The 17329-nt window shown below is 34.8% G+C and overlaps 1 protein-coding gene across 1 annotated transcript in view; it reads left to right on the forward strand.

Annotated features, from left to right (window-relative positions):
• Positions 1-8083: 8083 nt before the first annotated feature.
• Positions 8084-17329, forward strand: part of LOC129231342 (coiled-coil domain-containing protein 43-like) — a 47712-nt gene continuing 38466 nt past the window's right edge. Inside the window, exon 1 of the mRNA XM_054865632.1 lies at positions 8084-8328. Within this exon, the coding sequence (XP_054721607.1) occupies positions 8173-8328 (156 nt within the window). The 5' untranslated portion in view covers positions 8084-8172. The remainder of the gene's footprint in view (positions 8329-17329) is intronic.

Raw genomic sequence — 17329 nt, forward strand, 5'->3', positions numbered from 1 at the left:
ACACACATGCTCACACACATACACACAGGCCTATGTGCATACACACAGGTCTACGCACACACACAAAGACTACACATGCATTCACGCGCGCCTACACACACACAACTATGCACACGTAACCGGGAGGGGCAAGCTTGGGGAACAGGAGCCGTTTCTAGAAACAATGACTGCAATGAGTAGATCTGTCTCGTGATTGCGAAATACCTAACTTGAATTCAAAATAATAATAATAATTATTATTATTATTATTATTATTTTGCTTCTTGAAAACTGCGATTTTGTCCCCCCCCCCTTTTTTTTTGTACCCTGCACACCTGCGCGAACTTTTCCTCGTTTGCACCTTTAAACCGGAGCCCCTTCGGTCTTTCTTTTGCACCCTCAAACGGGTGTGGCTTGTTCCCTCCCCCCCCCCCCTCGTCCTCGAGCCCTTTTTTTGGACACAAATTCTATGCCATTTTACTTTATTTGCGTCCTTGAACGTGTGATCCTCTGTACCCTCAAACCTGTGCGCCTTTGTGCAAGCCTATGCGCTTTCGGTTTCATTTCCTTTTTTTCTTTGCGCTTTCGAACTCGTGCGCCTTTGTGTCGTTGTCGGTTTCTTTTCTTTTGGCAATTTCGGTTTTTTTTTAAATATTTTAGGTTTTATCTGTTTTTATTAATTTATTTTTAGCGCCTTCGGGGTTTCTTAATTTTATTTATTTATTTTTCTTTTCTTTGCACCTTCGGCTTTTTTTTCTCTTTTTCGTGCCTTCGATTTTCTTTTTCTGCGCCTTCGGTTTTTTTTCTGTGCCCTTTCGGAGTCAATGTTGGCACCCTCTTGAAAAGCCCAGTCTATTCCTGTTCACTCATTCCTCTTTTTCTCTCTCCGAAATACAGTTGGGGTATGTGAGGTAAAGTGAAATAATTAGGGTTACTTACTTATTTCAAAACGAAGAAATTGGAAATTTGTTCTGAAAATTATGGATAATAAAACTAGAACAATATATTTTATAATAAAACTTGCATTGAGACATTATTTTTTTTTAGTTTTGACCAAATTTATACCTTCCCAAAAGGTAGAAAATTTTCATTCCTTTTTTTTCATGGGACAAAGAGAAAAATAAAAAAAAATTCAATTAAATATTTTCTATTCGATTGTTAAAGATATTTTTCATCAAATAAATAAATAAATGAATTAATGAATGAAAATGAAAAGAAACAATGAACGAACAAATTAATAAATATTAAGTTAATACGGTAGACCCTCGAAGCGGGGGTTACGTTCCACAGAAATGCCGCGTAAATTGAGACCTAATACTAGTGTTAAAATAGGGGTTTGGTTCTGTAGATAACAAAATACTTCATTCTAGTGATGACTAATTGTATAATAAGTTGAATGTGTACTCATATCGACTTTTATGCACAACATGCATAAAGAAAACATAAATTAATTTCGTGTTCTGTTTGTAAAGCGGAGCTGGCTTTGATAGTCTTTTGGCAGTCATTAAGAATTTTTCTCTGTAATTCTTTGCAGAGCATCAGCGCAGCCATGATCACATGCGTCATTTGCATGACAGAATCTTCCTTCACTAACAGATCAGAAAGATCATTTCTAATGTCTAGGAACACGGCTCAAAATTTCCAATGTGAACGTTTTTGGTTGTGCGTCACCGACGTCGGCATCCTCGTTGGTTTTGATCTCCTTCGTCACTCCTAAAAGCTCTTCTTCTAGTGAATTCTAAACTGTGTGAGTTAAAATTTAGAAGTAGTTAGAATAACTTTACTTCTCGAAAGTGCTCTGGAACCAATCGCATAAAAAGTCTCCAGTGGCCCAAGCTCGAGTATTAGCACGCCAAAATGCAGTTGATTACGCGTAATTTGCAGTCTTTTAGAGTTTGGATTTTGAAAAAGGGGAGAATTTTATCTGTTTGCATTATCGCATTCGAATAAAACCGAAACTCGCGTAAAGTAAAATAAAGGTGTCAAATCTTAAACCACGTATAATCGAAACCGCGTAAAATAAACCCGCGTAAAACGATTGTCTACTGTATATCAAAAAGGCAAATGGATGAATATATAAGGGAATTAATGAACGAATGTAAATGAAATAATTAATAAATGAATATTTAATTGGTATGATAGAGAATTAAATGCGCAAATGAAATGAACTATTTCACTTGGCCCCACCCGCTTTGCCTATCCGTACAAAGCATTTAAAATACAAACAAGTTTAATATTAAACTAATAACTACTGCACTGAATATCAGTTGGCCTCAATAATTATTTCAAATCTTAAAACAAGAACTTTTTAATAAGTGACAAAAATATATTTTGACTCACAACAAAATATCACAATGCATATCAAGTTTTGAAAATTGCTTGTATTATCAATTTCCTTGATTTTCGGAGGTAATTTTTTCCTGGATGGAATTAGACTACACGCGTTATAACATAGTTAAAATACTACTAGGTAGCTGGCTCTAAAAGCAGAGTACTATTTCACCATTTCATCTTGCCTCGCTCTTTCACTACGTCATGCTCTTTCCATTTGCCCCACATTCCCCTACTATAAAGTTTCATCTTATTTGATATTAAAATAATGTTTGTTGTCGCCAAATTTTGTTTATAATAGCAAAATTTACATTTCATTTAATATATTGCTTATAGATGGCTTACCCTGAAGATGGAAATAATAGTGTTTCAGGTTATTGCGACATAAAATGCTTTTAGATTTTGGTGCGCGGGGGGGGGGGGAATAGAAAAAGCTACCCTAAAATATCTTCTGACTATGGACTTGACTTGCCATTCGTTGCGTTGTTTGTCCGGAGCTGGAGACAATAAAAAAGCATTGTTTGCAGAAATGCGATACGACTGAAGTCATATAAATCTTAATATAATGATAATATACTCGTAAATGAGAAGTATTTGCTTCGAAAATGTAAGTTGCGAACAATATTTTTATTAAAAAGTGAATAAAATCTTCACACGTACTTATTCTGTTTGAATGTTTCAGAAAGTAATATTTTTCTCCAAACGAAAAATAATCGAAAGTTGTTAACTTTTCTTTCTTAAAATTTGTTATCTGTTTGTGGTCAACAATCGTATTTTCTTTCTTTCTTCTTCTTCTTTTTTTTAAAAAAATTTGTGAGACACGATAGTTTTTAACCACTAAGATGTCCAAAATGTGAAAACATGAATTTATTTTCTACTTATATATATATATATATATATATTTTAATTATTATTCTATTCTATTCTATTCTATTCAAGAGTCACAACTGACTTCAACTGTATTTATGTCGAGGACTGCATACTAAGTGCCTTGCCTCCATTATTTTATATACCGATAGATGGCAGCACCATCACCGGATCGAACAGTTAGTGAGAATTTTGAACTAGTCCAGGAGCTAATAGCTACCTAGTGCTAGCACCCCCAGAGGTATCGTTTCACTTGGAGGACATTGAGACCACGAGCATATTTAACGTCGCCCAGTCCCCTTTAATGACGACGGTGGGTCTTCGACCAGCGAGGATCGAACCCGAGGCCCTCTGGTCCCGAGTCCAATGCCTTACCGATCAGGCTACCACGGCCCTTATTATTATTCTTTCTTCGTTTTTTTTTATATATCATACAGGAGAGACGCAAAAGGATGTGCGATACGAGAGGAAATATTTACATGAAAGAATAATAATCTCACGTTTTTTAAAAGCTGTTGATGTAAATTTTCTGTAAATCAGCGTATTTTTATTATCATAATTGCATATTTCACTTGAAATAAAAGCAAAAAAGAGAAGACTGCGTCGGAATCAAATCTCGACGCTTTTTGATAGTTCATCAATGAAATCAATTTGTAGCATTTTCTCCTGCTTGTACGTTCTTCGTCTGAAATACTGCGACCACTGATGACACAGATAGAAACGTAAACAACTGCACGCGCGCATTTTGCCATAAACTATTCTTTTTTATTTCTCCTGTGCGGCAGCAGACACAAATATTCCCTTTCCCCTGCAGAATAACGTGAACTCCGTAGATTTTCCTTAAAGTCGAGAAACGGCAGAGTTTTTATCATTAGGATTTGTCCAGGCCCTATACGCTTTTGTCATACAGAGCACACACAACACCTAAATATTAACAACGGTTCATAGAGGAAAAAAAAGTATCCCCCCAAACGTGTATAAGAAATACGGAACGATGAAAGCTGAATCATTTACCAAAAGCCAATTCCATTAAATCCTTTTCAAAACCAAGATTTTTGAAAAGTTTTTTCTATAAACGTAAATTGAGTTAAAAGATAGAATAAAATTAGGATAGTGAAAATACATGAGAAACTTGATCGCTTGCTGACATAACTTACAAATAAAATGATCATTTTATTTATAATTCTGATTTTTGGATACTTGAGTATCCAAAAATCAGGATTAAAGGCTTCTGCTGCCAAAAACTTTAAAATAACTACAGTATAATAAACGAATAAAAACATTAATTTAAATAAATGAATTCAAAACAAGGTAGAAATATTCAAGCAGTAAAAGCAAACAACAATCACGCGTTTAAAAAATTAGTTATTTGGGGTTTGGGGAACAATCCAGTGGGCGCCGAGCATTTTGGGCGCCGGAAACTTTGGGCGCCGGGAACATTGGGCGCCGAGCACTTTGGGCGCCGGGAACATTGTGCGCCAAGCATTTTGGGCACAGAGCATATTGTGCCCAATGTTCTGGCCGGTCTAGGAAGATTGAGCGACGCATATTGGGCGCCGGGAACTTTGGGCGCCGAACACTTTGGGCGCCGGGAACTTTGGGCGCCGAGCACTTTGGGCGCAGGGAACTTTGGGCGCCGAGCATTTAGGGCGCCGGGAACTTTGGGCGCCAAGCACTTTAGGCGCCGGGAACTTTGGGCGCCGAGCATATTGTGCCCAGTATTCCCGGGGCCTAAAGTCCTCGGCGCCCAATGTTTCCGGCGTCCAAAATGCTCGGCGCCCAATGTTCCCGGCCGCGAATTTTGAAACGCTCTCAATGCTTACGTTACGGTAGCTACCGGTTAGTTAACCACGTGACAGCTGATGGTCACGTGCTCCAATCAACTGTTTAGAATGGCAACCGGTTGATCATAGAACGCTGCGGTTAGTAACCGGTCGACCGGTGAGGTTCGTCGAACGCAAGGAATGCTTGCGTTCGCCGTTCTCAACTGGTAGCTACCGGTTAATCGATCACGTGACACCTAATGATCACGTGCTTCATATTAATACGGTAACCGGTTGTTGATAGAACGTAGCGGTTAGCAACCGGATACTCAGTGGTCGACCGGCTAGGATCGCCGAACAAAACCAATTACAGTACATTGGCGAAATGAAAAATAAAAACGAACGCGTTCTATTAAACAGCATGGTAACCTGGATACATTAATGCAACCCCGAGTAAAATGTAAACAGAGCCGCCCCTTTAAATTGTGAGGTAGAAATTGCAATGCGAAATATTGCTGTTTAAAGTTTTAGTTCGTTTTAATTTCACGATTTACTGTTTTTTGTGTTGTGAAATATTTCCGTTTTCGTAGGGTTTCTTCTGAATCTTAATTTACGTCTGTATTGTTGTTATGTTTGGAAAATTCTGCTTGCTGTAAACATTCGCAATAAACTCACATTGAAAGAGACGCAGAACAGATTTTAACATGGTAGATAATACATGCTGTTTCAAAATGAGTTTCATTGACTGTTGATTTTTTTTATATTCTTGAGAATAGTAACTGAAATACAATCTGAGTGTGCTTCTCTTATGTTGTTGATGTTTTAATTTATTGGTTTTCTCTGAACAATATGTTGAAGATTTTGGTTTCGTTCATAAAGTTTTTTAACAATAAAAATGTCGTGAGAAAATCTGTAAAAAATACTACCATTTTATGATCTAAGAAATACATTTTATCTCAGGAAAGAATATAATCCTTTTCATTTAATTTAATTTCACCTTCATCTGTCTCAGTTTTTAGTTTTATAAAAAAAAAAAAATAAATAAATAAAAAGGGGAAAGGATGGGTGTGAAGATGTTGAGTCACTGCTCTTATACTCTGTGGGGCTCGTGAGAATTTGAGCGACCAGTGTCAGCCTTTGCACACTCCCCCCCCCCATTTCCTAGAAAAAATTAAAATGACACGTTTTGCTACCACCCAACTACTCGCAATCAGTAGTCATTGGCCCCAGGAACTGTAAGCTGTGCCATTTCGATTGTTTTATGCTCCGAGCTTGTGTCTCTCCTTAACTGTACTAAATCATTATAGTCTAATAGGTGTGAGTTCATTTGTATGCTAATGATAATAATATATTCAGAGCTCTAAATTTTTTTTTTTTTTGGCCTTGTTAATTTTGCCTGAATGAACTGATAATTGATAACAATTTGTAGATTGCACCAAAATCTTAATTATATTAAAATGTTCCCTATCAAAGGAGTTTACAGCAAATATTGTATAATTGACTTTGAATTCATAGCACCTGTGATAGTTAAGTTAGAGGGGGGAGGGGAGCCAAAGTGAGTGCCCTTGGCTAGTGCATTCTTGCACCCTTTGAACTTGTTCGTTTCCGTTTTTTCCCCTTACATTCATGGCATGTGAAGCAATCCGGAAAACTTGCAGAAGGGGTTGCTATTCATATTGTATTGTAATTAACTCTGAATTTGGAGCACTTCAGAAGTGATGGGTAGTCGGGGGAAAGGGTTCCAAACATAACAATACAGACGTAAATTAAGATTCAGAAGAAACCCTACGAAAACGGAAATATTTCACAACACAAAAAACAGTAAATCGTGAAATTAAAACGAACTAAAACTTTAAACAGCAATATTTCGCATTGCAATTCCTACCTCACAATTTAAAGGGGCGGCTCTGTTTACATTTTACTCGGGGTTGCTTTAATGTATCCAGGTTACCATGTTGTTTAATAGAACGCGCTCGTTTTTATTTTTCATTTCGCCAATGTACTGTAATTGGTTTTGTTCGGCGATCCTAGCCGGTCGACCACTGAGTAACCGGTTACTAACCGCTGCGTTCTATCATCAACCGGTTGCCGTATTAATATGAAGCACGTGATCATTAGATGTCACGTGATCGATCAACCGGTAGCTACCAGTTGAGAACGGCGAACGCAAGCATTCCTTGTGTTCGACGAACCTCACCGGTCGACCGGTTACTAACCGCAGCGTTCTATGATCAACCGGTTACCATTCTAAGCAGTTGATTGGAGCACGTGATCATTAGCTGTCACGTGGTTAACTAGCCGGTAGCTACCGTAACGTAAGCATTGAGAGCGTTTTAAAATTCGCCGCCGGGAACAATGGGCGCCGAGCATTTTGGACGCCGGAAACATTGGGCGCCGAGCATTTTAGGCCCCGGGAATACTGGGCACAATATGCTCGACGCCCAAAGTTCCCGGCGCCTAAAGTGCTTGGCGCCCAAAGTTCCAGGCGCCCTAAATGCTCGGCGCCCAAAGTTCCCTGCGCCCAAAATGCTCGGCGCCCAAAGTTCCCGGCGCCCAAAATGCTCGGCACCCAAAGTTCCCGGCGCCCAATAGTCGGCGCCCAATCTTCCCATTTCGTGTTCCGGCACCCCAGATGCCTGGGCGACCAATGTTAATGGCGCCCAAAATGCTCGGCGCCCAATCGACGTCGCCAATCTTCCTTAGGACTTATTGGAGGTTAACCCAAAAGTTACTGATCCAGAGGCCTGAGTGGTGAAAAAAAAAATAAAACAAAGGATACTTAACTATGTTTAAAAATCGCATTATTCAAGATGAGGTCTGCAACCATCTTGAAAAAATGAAATAAAATGCTGACATACACTTGCAATGAAAGAAATTTCTCGAAAGAAGGACACATATTTTAGCGTGCAACTAAAGAATTCATTAAAGTATATTTGAATTAAAAATGCATTAAACAAATTTGAAGAGTGCATTACATTTTTTAAAAATGCCTTGATTGGCGATTTTGGTTTTTGCCAACCAGTGCGCAAAATCCATTCTCTCTGCCACGCCAACGCTGAGGTTGGCGAACGTTCTTGTAAAAATTCGCCAAGATTTGCTGTGATCAACCTAACGTCTCCGTACATGTGCGCATAAGGGTGCGAATAATTGGTTTGCCGAGAATCAGAAGTGAGGTATATTAGACACTTGTTTGGGGGCTATTAATATAAATTTGTATTATATTGTGCTTTAAATGGAAGGAGATTTCACTAATTGGCTCTCAGCAAAATTGAGAGATGTTCATATCGATGACGATGTTTTGGGTTCCTACCTAAGCAGTATTATAACATCCGATGAGCCGGAAAATGAAAAGAAAGAAACTATTCAGGACCTTCTGCTGGGGTACTCAGTAAGTCCTTATTACTGAATAATCATGTTACTTTTTTTTTAAATTTCTATCTTGGGTGTTCTTTCGATAGTTTTTTTGTTTAGTTACAAAGACTATTGTTACATCTCTTTTGGAGTCGAGCTACAATTCAAACCAGCACAAGTGACATTGTTTTGAATCTGCAGTATATTATGATAACGTAAATTGACGAAGTTAAAACCCTATAAACAATGTTAAAATTGCAGTTTTAAAGCAGAATTGTATTTTCTTACATCATAGCTTCAAGTCATCCCTTTTTCATTGCCCCCCCCCGCCCCCGGAAAAAGGGGGGGGGTGTATAAAACATCCATATTTTAGAGCTGATAATACCTTAAACCCCTAAAATTTAATTTCATTCCTCAGTTCAGTTACCACTTAGTATTTATTATGAACTATGAATTTCCGTTATCAATAATGAAATAATAGAGATCTTGGGTTTTTATGTCTGAAAGAAATGGGAAAAATACCACATGTGAACCTCAGATTATTTGTACACTAAAAACTGCACAGAAACAATTAGGCTCAAATTTTAAGCCACCAAAAGCATAAAATGTACAAAATTGCGAGTCTCACTTCCACTATAAAAAGTTGTGAGATCTCGTGTAAAACTATGTCAGTTGTTTTAGCAACTTGAGAAGGTAACAATTCATGTCAAAGTTGCACCTATTTAGCAACTTTGACATGAATTGTTACCTTGCAAAGTTTATAGTGACCACATTAGCATTTAATTGCTTTATTTCTATCATAAATATTGTGACTTGGCAATCGCTTGCTAATAAAGTAGAACATAATACATTAGAATGCCTTTATAACGCCGAACTATTCAACGCAATTCTCTATATAAACCGCACAACTTTCTAGAAGTTAACAAAAGATTTTGAAGTTTAAAAAATCTCTCTGTTTTTTCTTGGGAACATAAAATTGTTAGGCTAGTTGAATTTTGAAACAGTTTTTCATCTTTCCATCTTAATTCAAAGCTTTTAAATGAAAAGTAGTATTTACAGTAAAAGATAATAGGAAATGGCTCTTGAAAATGCAGCTGTTATGCAAACCATGAAACTTGCCGAAGTGCAGGATAATTCACTGTCTCTTGATTGTCAAATTCGAGGATGAAGAATTGTATAATTAGTGCTTTAATACCCATTGAAGATAAAACTCATTCTGAAGTGTTAATATGTAGATATATTCTGAATAGAATATACATACAGAAGAATAACATTTTTTTGCTGATAACGTTTGTCGGGGCTTAATTTGCATGGGAGGTCGCAGGGGCAGAGCTTCTGCCCCATTATTCGATTTCAATTTTACATTGTGGACAAAATTCAGTTCATTTTAAATTCAGAAATAAATTGTGAGGAATAGAGGCATCCTGTACTTTCGCTAGAAATCAAGCTCTGATAGATCAGAGGAGATATTTTTAAAAGATTTTTTTTCGACTAAAAAAAAAGTCTGTTTCGTCAAGACTAAAATTATTTAAAAAAATAGCAAGATAAAATTAATATGTGTTTGCTATTAATAAAGGTCATTTCCTATAACTTTAGTTATATGACAGTACATTGAACAGGGTTCGCCGACAGTAGCGGATTTTAGGGGGGGCACAGGGGGCACGTGCCCCCCCAAAAGGATTAATTAATTTCACTATTTTATTTATTACTTTTTAACTGACCTTTCCTTTGCACATTTTTTACGTAGCAAATTAAAAAGAACACAAAACACACACACACAACATATTTTGAATAAAAGCATTTTTGTTTACTAAAGAAGTATTACTGGAGTCAGAGGCCCAGAGTTTTGCAGAATACATTTAACTCATTGGCTTCAAATTCAAGAGACCGCATTATCGCGATTCGTCCATTAATTCTTCTTTGATGGAATCAATAATTAACATTTTTTTTTTAATGTGTAGAAGCACCTAAAAGAGTCATTTTGATCTAGGAACCTCTTTGCAAAATAATAGATTTCTTTTTCAGCTAATAAAAGATGCAAAATGAAAAAAATCATGTGGTAGTTTCTGATAGAAAAACCATGATTTTTAATAGAAACGGCATGTAGTATCAATATATTATCTCAAACTGTATCATGGCTTTAAGAACAAATCAGCAATTGTTTTGAAATTCTCACAGAAATAGTTTCTGAATTCTTCAGTGAAACTTATATATGTTATGAAGTTATGATTAAATTAATTTTAAAAAACTCAAGAGGTTATGGATTTATTTAATAACCTTGCCCTCGTGTTATAATCATTATGACAATGTTCCTAGGTAAAGCCGCTCATTGTCTAGCATCTTGGTGACATTATATTGGGTTTAGTATTTAAATGGCTTGAAACGTTAAAGATGTATTCCGTCCACATTCAAAGTATATTAGTGCATAATATTCATGTACTTAGAAGTAGAGATTCATTAACCTTAAGGAATCCTTAAAAAAAAAAAAAAAACCATGCACATTTAAAAATAAAGTCGTCAAAACTTTGTTATGAAACATCGAAGGGGAGGTATTCAATTTCCCGTGCCCCCTCCAAAAGATTTTTCTGTATCCGCCCCTGTTCGACGATATATATCAGTTAATATATATCACGATATGTATCCAATATTTATTTTGAAAATATGATGATATTTTGATATTTTCGATATTTATTTTTTAACTACCGTATTTTCAATGTAAAAATTATATTAATCATAGTAATATTGTTCATTTATTATTTAAAATAACCAAAAGTCATGTACTATATTTTTATGATGTATTAATACATCATTAATGTAACAAAGTAATAATATTCCTTTTTTATTTTATATTCATAAAATTATTAGTGATGTAAGTTTTCATTCATATTAACCCATTAACTGCCGAAGCTCAAATTATTATTTGTTTTATATAAAAAGTCACAAAAGTTATTGTTCTGATATATAGTATAGATTCTCTGAGTAGTTTTACCAGAAACTATTCTTCAGTTTCAATGCGTTTTATTCATTGGAAATTTTTATAATCTGTATTATGGTTCAGAAATGTACAGAGCACTTTAGAAGCAACTAAAATAATCAAATGCACTTTAGAAATTTTAAATTTAAGAAAAAAACTTAATTTCTTATAGTTGCACATGATAAGCTTCGCTGAAAACATGATGGAGAATAATACAAACATTGCTGTGATAAATAGTCTGGCTATGGTAATACTTGCAGCATAGTCATTTATTGTGCGTGACTTTCCGATAAAATGTCCCCCCATGGTTGGGTGAATTTGCTAGGCCGTCCTGTAGCTAGACTTTTCTACTTTATGTCACCATTATAGAGGGTCTGTAAAAGATGAGGTGTAACTACTCATCTAAAACTCAACATAGTGACATTATATTTTTTCTTTAGGTAGTCTTGAAAATTTCCAAGCATTTGTTAATACAATATCAATATAATTTGAATATTGGCCAACCCTAATTTTTTCCCACAGACTCTGATGCTGTAGTTATGAACTAAATTATCACATAAATCAACGCCAGCTATTTTCTTGTTATATTCAGGGGTCTGGCCAGAGGATATTTGAGTCCGTTAACGGACCCTTCACAAAAATCCGATCAACCAAAATAGACCCTTCACAAAATTCTGATAAACAAGAATGGATCTTTCACAAATTGTTTTTTGAAGGAGCAAATCTGAAAGCAAAATAACGCATATTAAACCCATAATTTTTGGAACCTTTTTTAAAGTCAAATTAGAGGCATCAGCTTATACAAAATCTGCTAATTTTGCAAAGAAAAAAAAATCGGCACTCTTGTGATGCTCCTGCAAGCGATAAATTGCTACTGCCAAATAAATATAATGCTTGTTGTTTGCTTCTTGGAAAGAAATTAACAGCTGGAAATAAGTTTGGTTTCAAATAATTTTGTTTGTTTTATCAGAGCTAATTAACAGCGGTGTTGTTGTAAACTTTTCTGAAAAGGTGGTTGGTAAGCACTTTTCTCCTCCCCCCCTGCTGATGATTTAATAAACAATAATAATATACATGAGCGAAATGAACTTAGAACTGCAAAGGGATAGTAAGGGTGGGGAAAAAATGTGATCGCTTCAGATAGGGTTACCAACTTTAAAATTATCGCCATTTAGCATCTGGCGTTAAACCTTTATAATGACTTGATTAGAAAATATTCTCATCATTTTACCAGCTTGTCAATATTTGCGTTTTTATGGTGGGGTGCGATGTTCAACTGTTATTTTGGGAGAAAATTATATAGGTTTGATTTTTCGATGCTAACAAGGATGATTAACTTTAAGTAAACTGTTTTACTTGCCTTTTTTTTCTTTAGATGTCTACATTTTGAAAAATACCTTTATCTTACCTATAAATCTTTTGACATCCGATATAAGAATCATATTTTGTTCTTTTTTCAAGCTAACTTCGTTTTATTAGGATGCAAATAAATGAAAAGTCTATTTTTGTTAGAACACGCACTTCAAGTTTTTAAAGCAAAATTCCATTTTCTTTTATGAGTCACAAAATTAAAATGCTGAATCAATGGTTTAATTTTATTTTTGCTTTAGCTGTGTCCACAGATATTAATGATATGTTTATCATAGGACTCTAAAATGCAATTTAAAAATAATTTTATCAAAAATATTTCTTTTACAAGCCGTTTTTATACCTTTGATGCCTTCACTTTGAGAATTGCGATCTCTTTGCATCCGCTATGGGATTCCGATTTTTTGAGTTTTTGATGTTTATTACGCTTTGATAAGAAGTAAACAAATAAAATCTCTTTTTATTTTTGTTAAAATCACGGAATTTATAAATTTTAAACGAAATTCTGTGCTTTTTTAAGAGTGTCTTGGGTCAAAAAGTTAAATGCTGAACCCCCTCGTCTGAATTTTATTTATTTATTACAATTATTTTAAATGCTGTACAGAAATATTTCTAGTATAATTTAACATAATGTAGTATGGTTATTGCTACTTGAGGGAGCGATGCCGCCCCCCCCCCCCCGCTAAATACTAGAAAAACACCCCAGAATAATATTCTCAACATAGAAGAGGAAAACACTCTACTTTAAGTTTAAATGATGTAGTTTGTGCCTGCTCTAAATTCTAAAATTTCGATTTAACAAAAAAATTTTTTTTTCTTTTTTTTTTTTTTTTGCGAAATTATTTTATTTTTCACAAAATTAATTCACTTTTCACAAAATTATTTTATTTTTCACAAAAAACGGACCCTGTGAAAAATCCTGGACAGACCCTTGATATTGCTTAATGGTTCAAGATTGAAGAACTAAAACCTTTCTTTTCTGGTGTCTGGAGTAGTTAGAAAGAGCGCAGTTAGCAAAAGGATTGAAAAGAATCTTCTCATATAGGTTTCCGTTGTTTTAAAATCTACGAGATTTTTCTGCTGGGGGTATAAATTCGTTTGTTCAGCAAAATGTGATAAAACATCAGAATCAAAATAAAGATTAGAAATATCTACTCTAGTTCTACCTTCAAAAGTGTTTCTTACAGTCTGAATTTTGACTTGTTCTTAATTTTTTGGTGGATACCTATCAATTGGTTACTGTTTTGTCCATCGACCTCTGTCTTTCGTTTTTTATTATTTTTTTTAGGATTCATGACGGCACCATTTTTTTGACCACATTTTTTTGATGTGGACTTCAACGTCACCAGCAATATCTCCGGATTAACTCTTCATTATAATTATTCAAAATGTTGTCATTGCCTTCTTCCTCATCATTAGCTTCTATTATTTCTGGTGGTACAACAACAATATCAGTTTCATCATTTGAGTTTTTTCGAAAATATGTTCCAATGCGTCTTCCAAAGTAAAACATTTTGTTCTAGGCATTTCAAAAAGTCTATTAAAAAAAAGAAAACAAAGCTTCTGCAGTCAAAACGCACATAATAGAAATAAAATTTATTTCTACCCGGAAAGCAGTTTAGCCAATCAGTCTACCCCTTTTCCCCTGATGTTACGTCAACGCAACACCTGTTTTTACTTGCCCCTCCTCCCCCACAGAAGCAATTCCTTTGAAGAATTTTCTGATAAAAAGTGACCTTGACTAGAAGTATTTGATATCTAAACCAAAACAACTTTTAATTTTAATTTTTTCTGAAAGAAAACTAGATCATAAATTTAGGCCAAAAAAAAAAAAAAAACATGAGAATAACAATTTTTATTATACATAAAAATATATTTTTAATCCAAATTTTTCAATTAACATGATTATAATGTTATTTTTAAATCCAAAACAGCGATAAACACAGAAATTAGTTTTATAGTGAACGTTTTGTGATTATTCTTACTAACTGTTGCGTCAACGCAACACCAGTGGGTAATGGGCTAAAAGTGGCTAGATTAAATATTAAACATTGGTCAGAAGAAAAAGAAAATGTCTTATGACCGTGCACCGACTAATTCATATTTTTAATTTCTGAATCTTATAACTCTGTAAAAGTAGCTAACAGAAGAAAAATGAATAAAAACAGCTAATGCTAAATTAACACCATTTAAATTGATAAAAATGTTAATTTAAATATTGTATATAAATAATGAAAGAAACCTTACTTTTAAGGTCTGTATATTGTAATAACAATATTAGAAATTAAAGAGTGATTTGAGGATGCATTTACTATTTTGAAGACTTTAGTTTACTGTGCTGATTGAAAATATCGGATCTACAGTGCTGGTAAAAAAGTTGCATTACCCTCGCATTTTCACAACAATGGGATTATGTGAGAAGTTTTGGTCGACCGATTAACGATGAATGTATGTAAAATTCTGCAAAACTTATGAAATAAACATTTAACAGCAGGAATCCGATAATTGTTTACGTAGATCGGGGCTGTTTCCGTTCCAAGACAAACTACTGACCCCATGCTCATTTTTCCATTTCTGAACCTGCGTGTGAATTTAGAGAAAAAAATTATTTAACCCCATGTCAATTTAAGTCTAATGGCAGGATAAAGGTTTTTAAATTGTTACATATCAGTTTTGCCCTATAGCACGGAGCAGAATCATATTGGAAAATGACGTTTGAAACTGAAGTAAAGTGATCTTGTATAGCAGGAAGCAATTTCTCCTCCAAAATGCCAATATACACCTGAGCATTTACTGTTCCCTGCACAAAGTGAAGCCCACCAACTCCTTGATCAGAAATATATCCCCAAATCATCGGGGACATGGGATGCTTGACTGTGTGTTGAATGCATTCGTCTAACTGTGTTGTCTAACTATGTGCTGTCCGTCGGACCCAATTTGGACTCGCCCGAAAACACAACTGATTTCCATTGATCAACAGTTCACCCTTGGTGAGCTTTTGGCCAGTCTAGACGGTGTTTCCTTATTTTTTTGGTCAACAATGGCTTTTTCCGTGGTCAACGTCCCACCAAACCCGCACCACACAGTCATTTTGGTACAGTAGACATGGGTGCGTGAACACTCGATTCGATTTCTCATGCTGCTCTAAGGATTGTGGAAGATGATTGTCTGTTCCGAAGACTGAGTCGTATCAAATACCTGTCCTGCGCTGCATTGGATATTCGTGGACGACCACTGCCACTCTTTCTTAGTGTGCTCTTTAGCTTATTCAGCACTTGATCAACAGTCGATTGCAAACAGTTTATTCTTTTTGCTATGAAAAATGACAACAATCCTTCTTTGTCCAATGCAATGGCAACGCTCTTCCTTTGTGGTGTCAGTTGAATGTATTTCGACATACTGCAACTCATAAGTCCAGATTGTAAATGAATGCGTCAAACGTTCAACTGGTTTTTTTATATAGTTAGAAGGATGATGCAATCTAATGCAATAGCTTGTGTCATGTACCGATGCATATTCATGTTATATGATGCAAGAATTGTTAAATATTTCACAATTACTTATAAATGCTAAAAATATTTGGATTTCACGGGTGATGCAATTTTTTTTTACCACCACTGTATCGCAGGAAGCGTGAAAAAAATGTTTAATATTTTTAAAATTGCATTCAAAGAATTTCGTAGGTGAAGCTTGGCAGCGTCAGGTCAAAAAAAAAAAAAAAAAAAAAAAAAAAAAATCAACAAAATGAAACTATGCAACTTAATTGTGCTATGTGTAAAAGAAGAATTCACAAAATTTGTGCTGAAAATTTCCCTTGCAGTTAAGTAAGCTTTAATTTATTTTTTTGGTAAAAATTAGCTTTTGTGTAATAATCAGAATGAATTATTTGCATATTTATTGTTTTTCAATGCACACATTTTATTCTGCACTTTAACCATAAGGACAAGAAAAGTCTTCAGCACTCAAACGATTATTGTATGCATTATATTGTAACCAAACAGCAAAGCTCTCTCAGTCCTTTTCAAGAAGACGCACAAAATTAGAGATCTTCCTAATTTTACTGGAAGAAAAAATATAATTTTGCTAATCTGAGGCAGTTCCCTGAAAGATATTTTTGAAGATCATTCTTTAATTGGCTCCTGATATAGTGTTACAGATAAATCCACCGCTGTGTCAGAACAACGCACTAAATTTTTTTTAACCTTTTGGGAACCAAGTATTTGTGCCAAACTTTGAGCCTCTTTCTTTGTATACAAATAATACCCATTTAAAGAATTTTTTCAAAGTTAACCGAAGCTCAAAAAAGAGTAATTACTGGGTTTGGTTTTCTGTTTAATTTGTTTTGCATTAATTGTCTATAAATATTGCTACAAACTAATATGATCTTGCTTTTGTAATATTGCATACCTATTGACATGACAGGAAAATGTCAGGATACATTGACATGACAGTATGAAATCAGCACGTTTGCAAGGTGTTTTATCTATTTATTTATTTGTATTATTTTCACTTTAAACTTGAGAATTAAATTTCATTCTTTAATTATTTCTGTTATTCTTCAAGATAGTTTTCTAGCCTAAGAATATTTCCTTAAAGCTGACATCTGATCGGAAATTCATATAAAGGTATTAATAGTACTCGCAATTTAATTTAAAAAATGAAAGTTTCTTCGTTTTGCTTAATACTTGACTTATTT

The sequence above is a fragment of the Uloborus diversus genome, chromosome 10 (genome assembly GCF_026930045.1).
Source record: "Uloborus diversus isolate 005 chromosome 10, Udiv.v.3.1, whole genome shotgun sequence".
NCBI lineage: Eukaryota > Metazoa > Arthropoda > Arachnida > Araneae > Uloboridae > Uloborus > Uloborus diversus.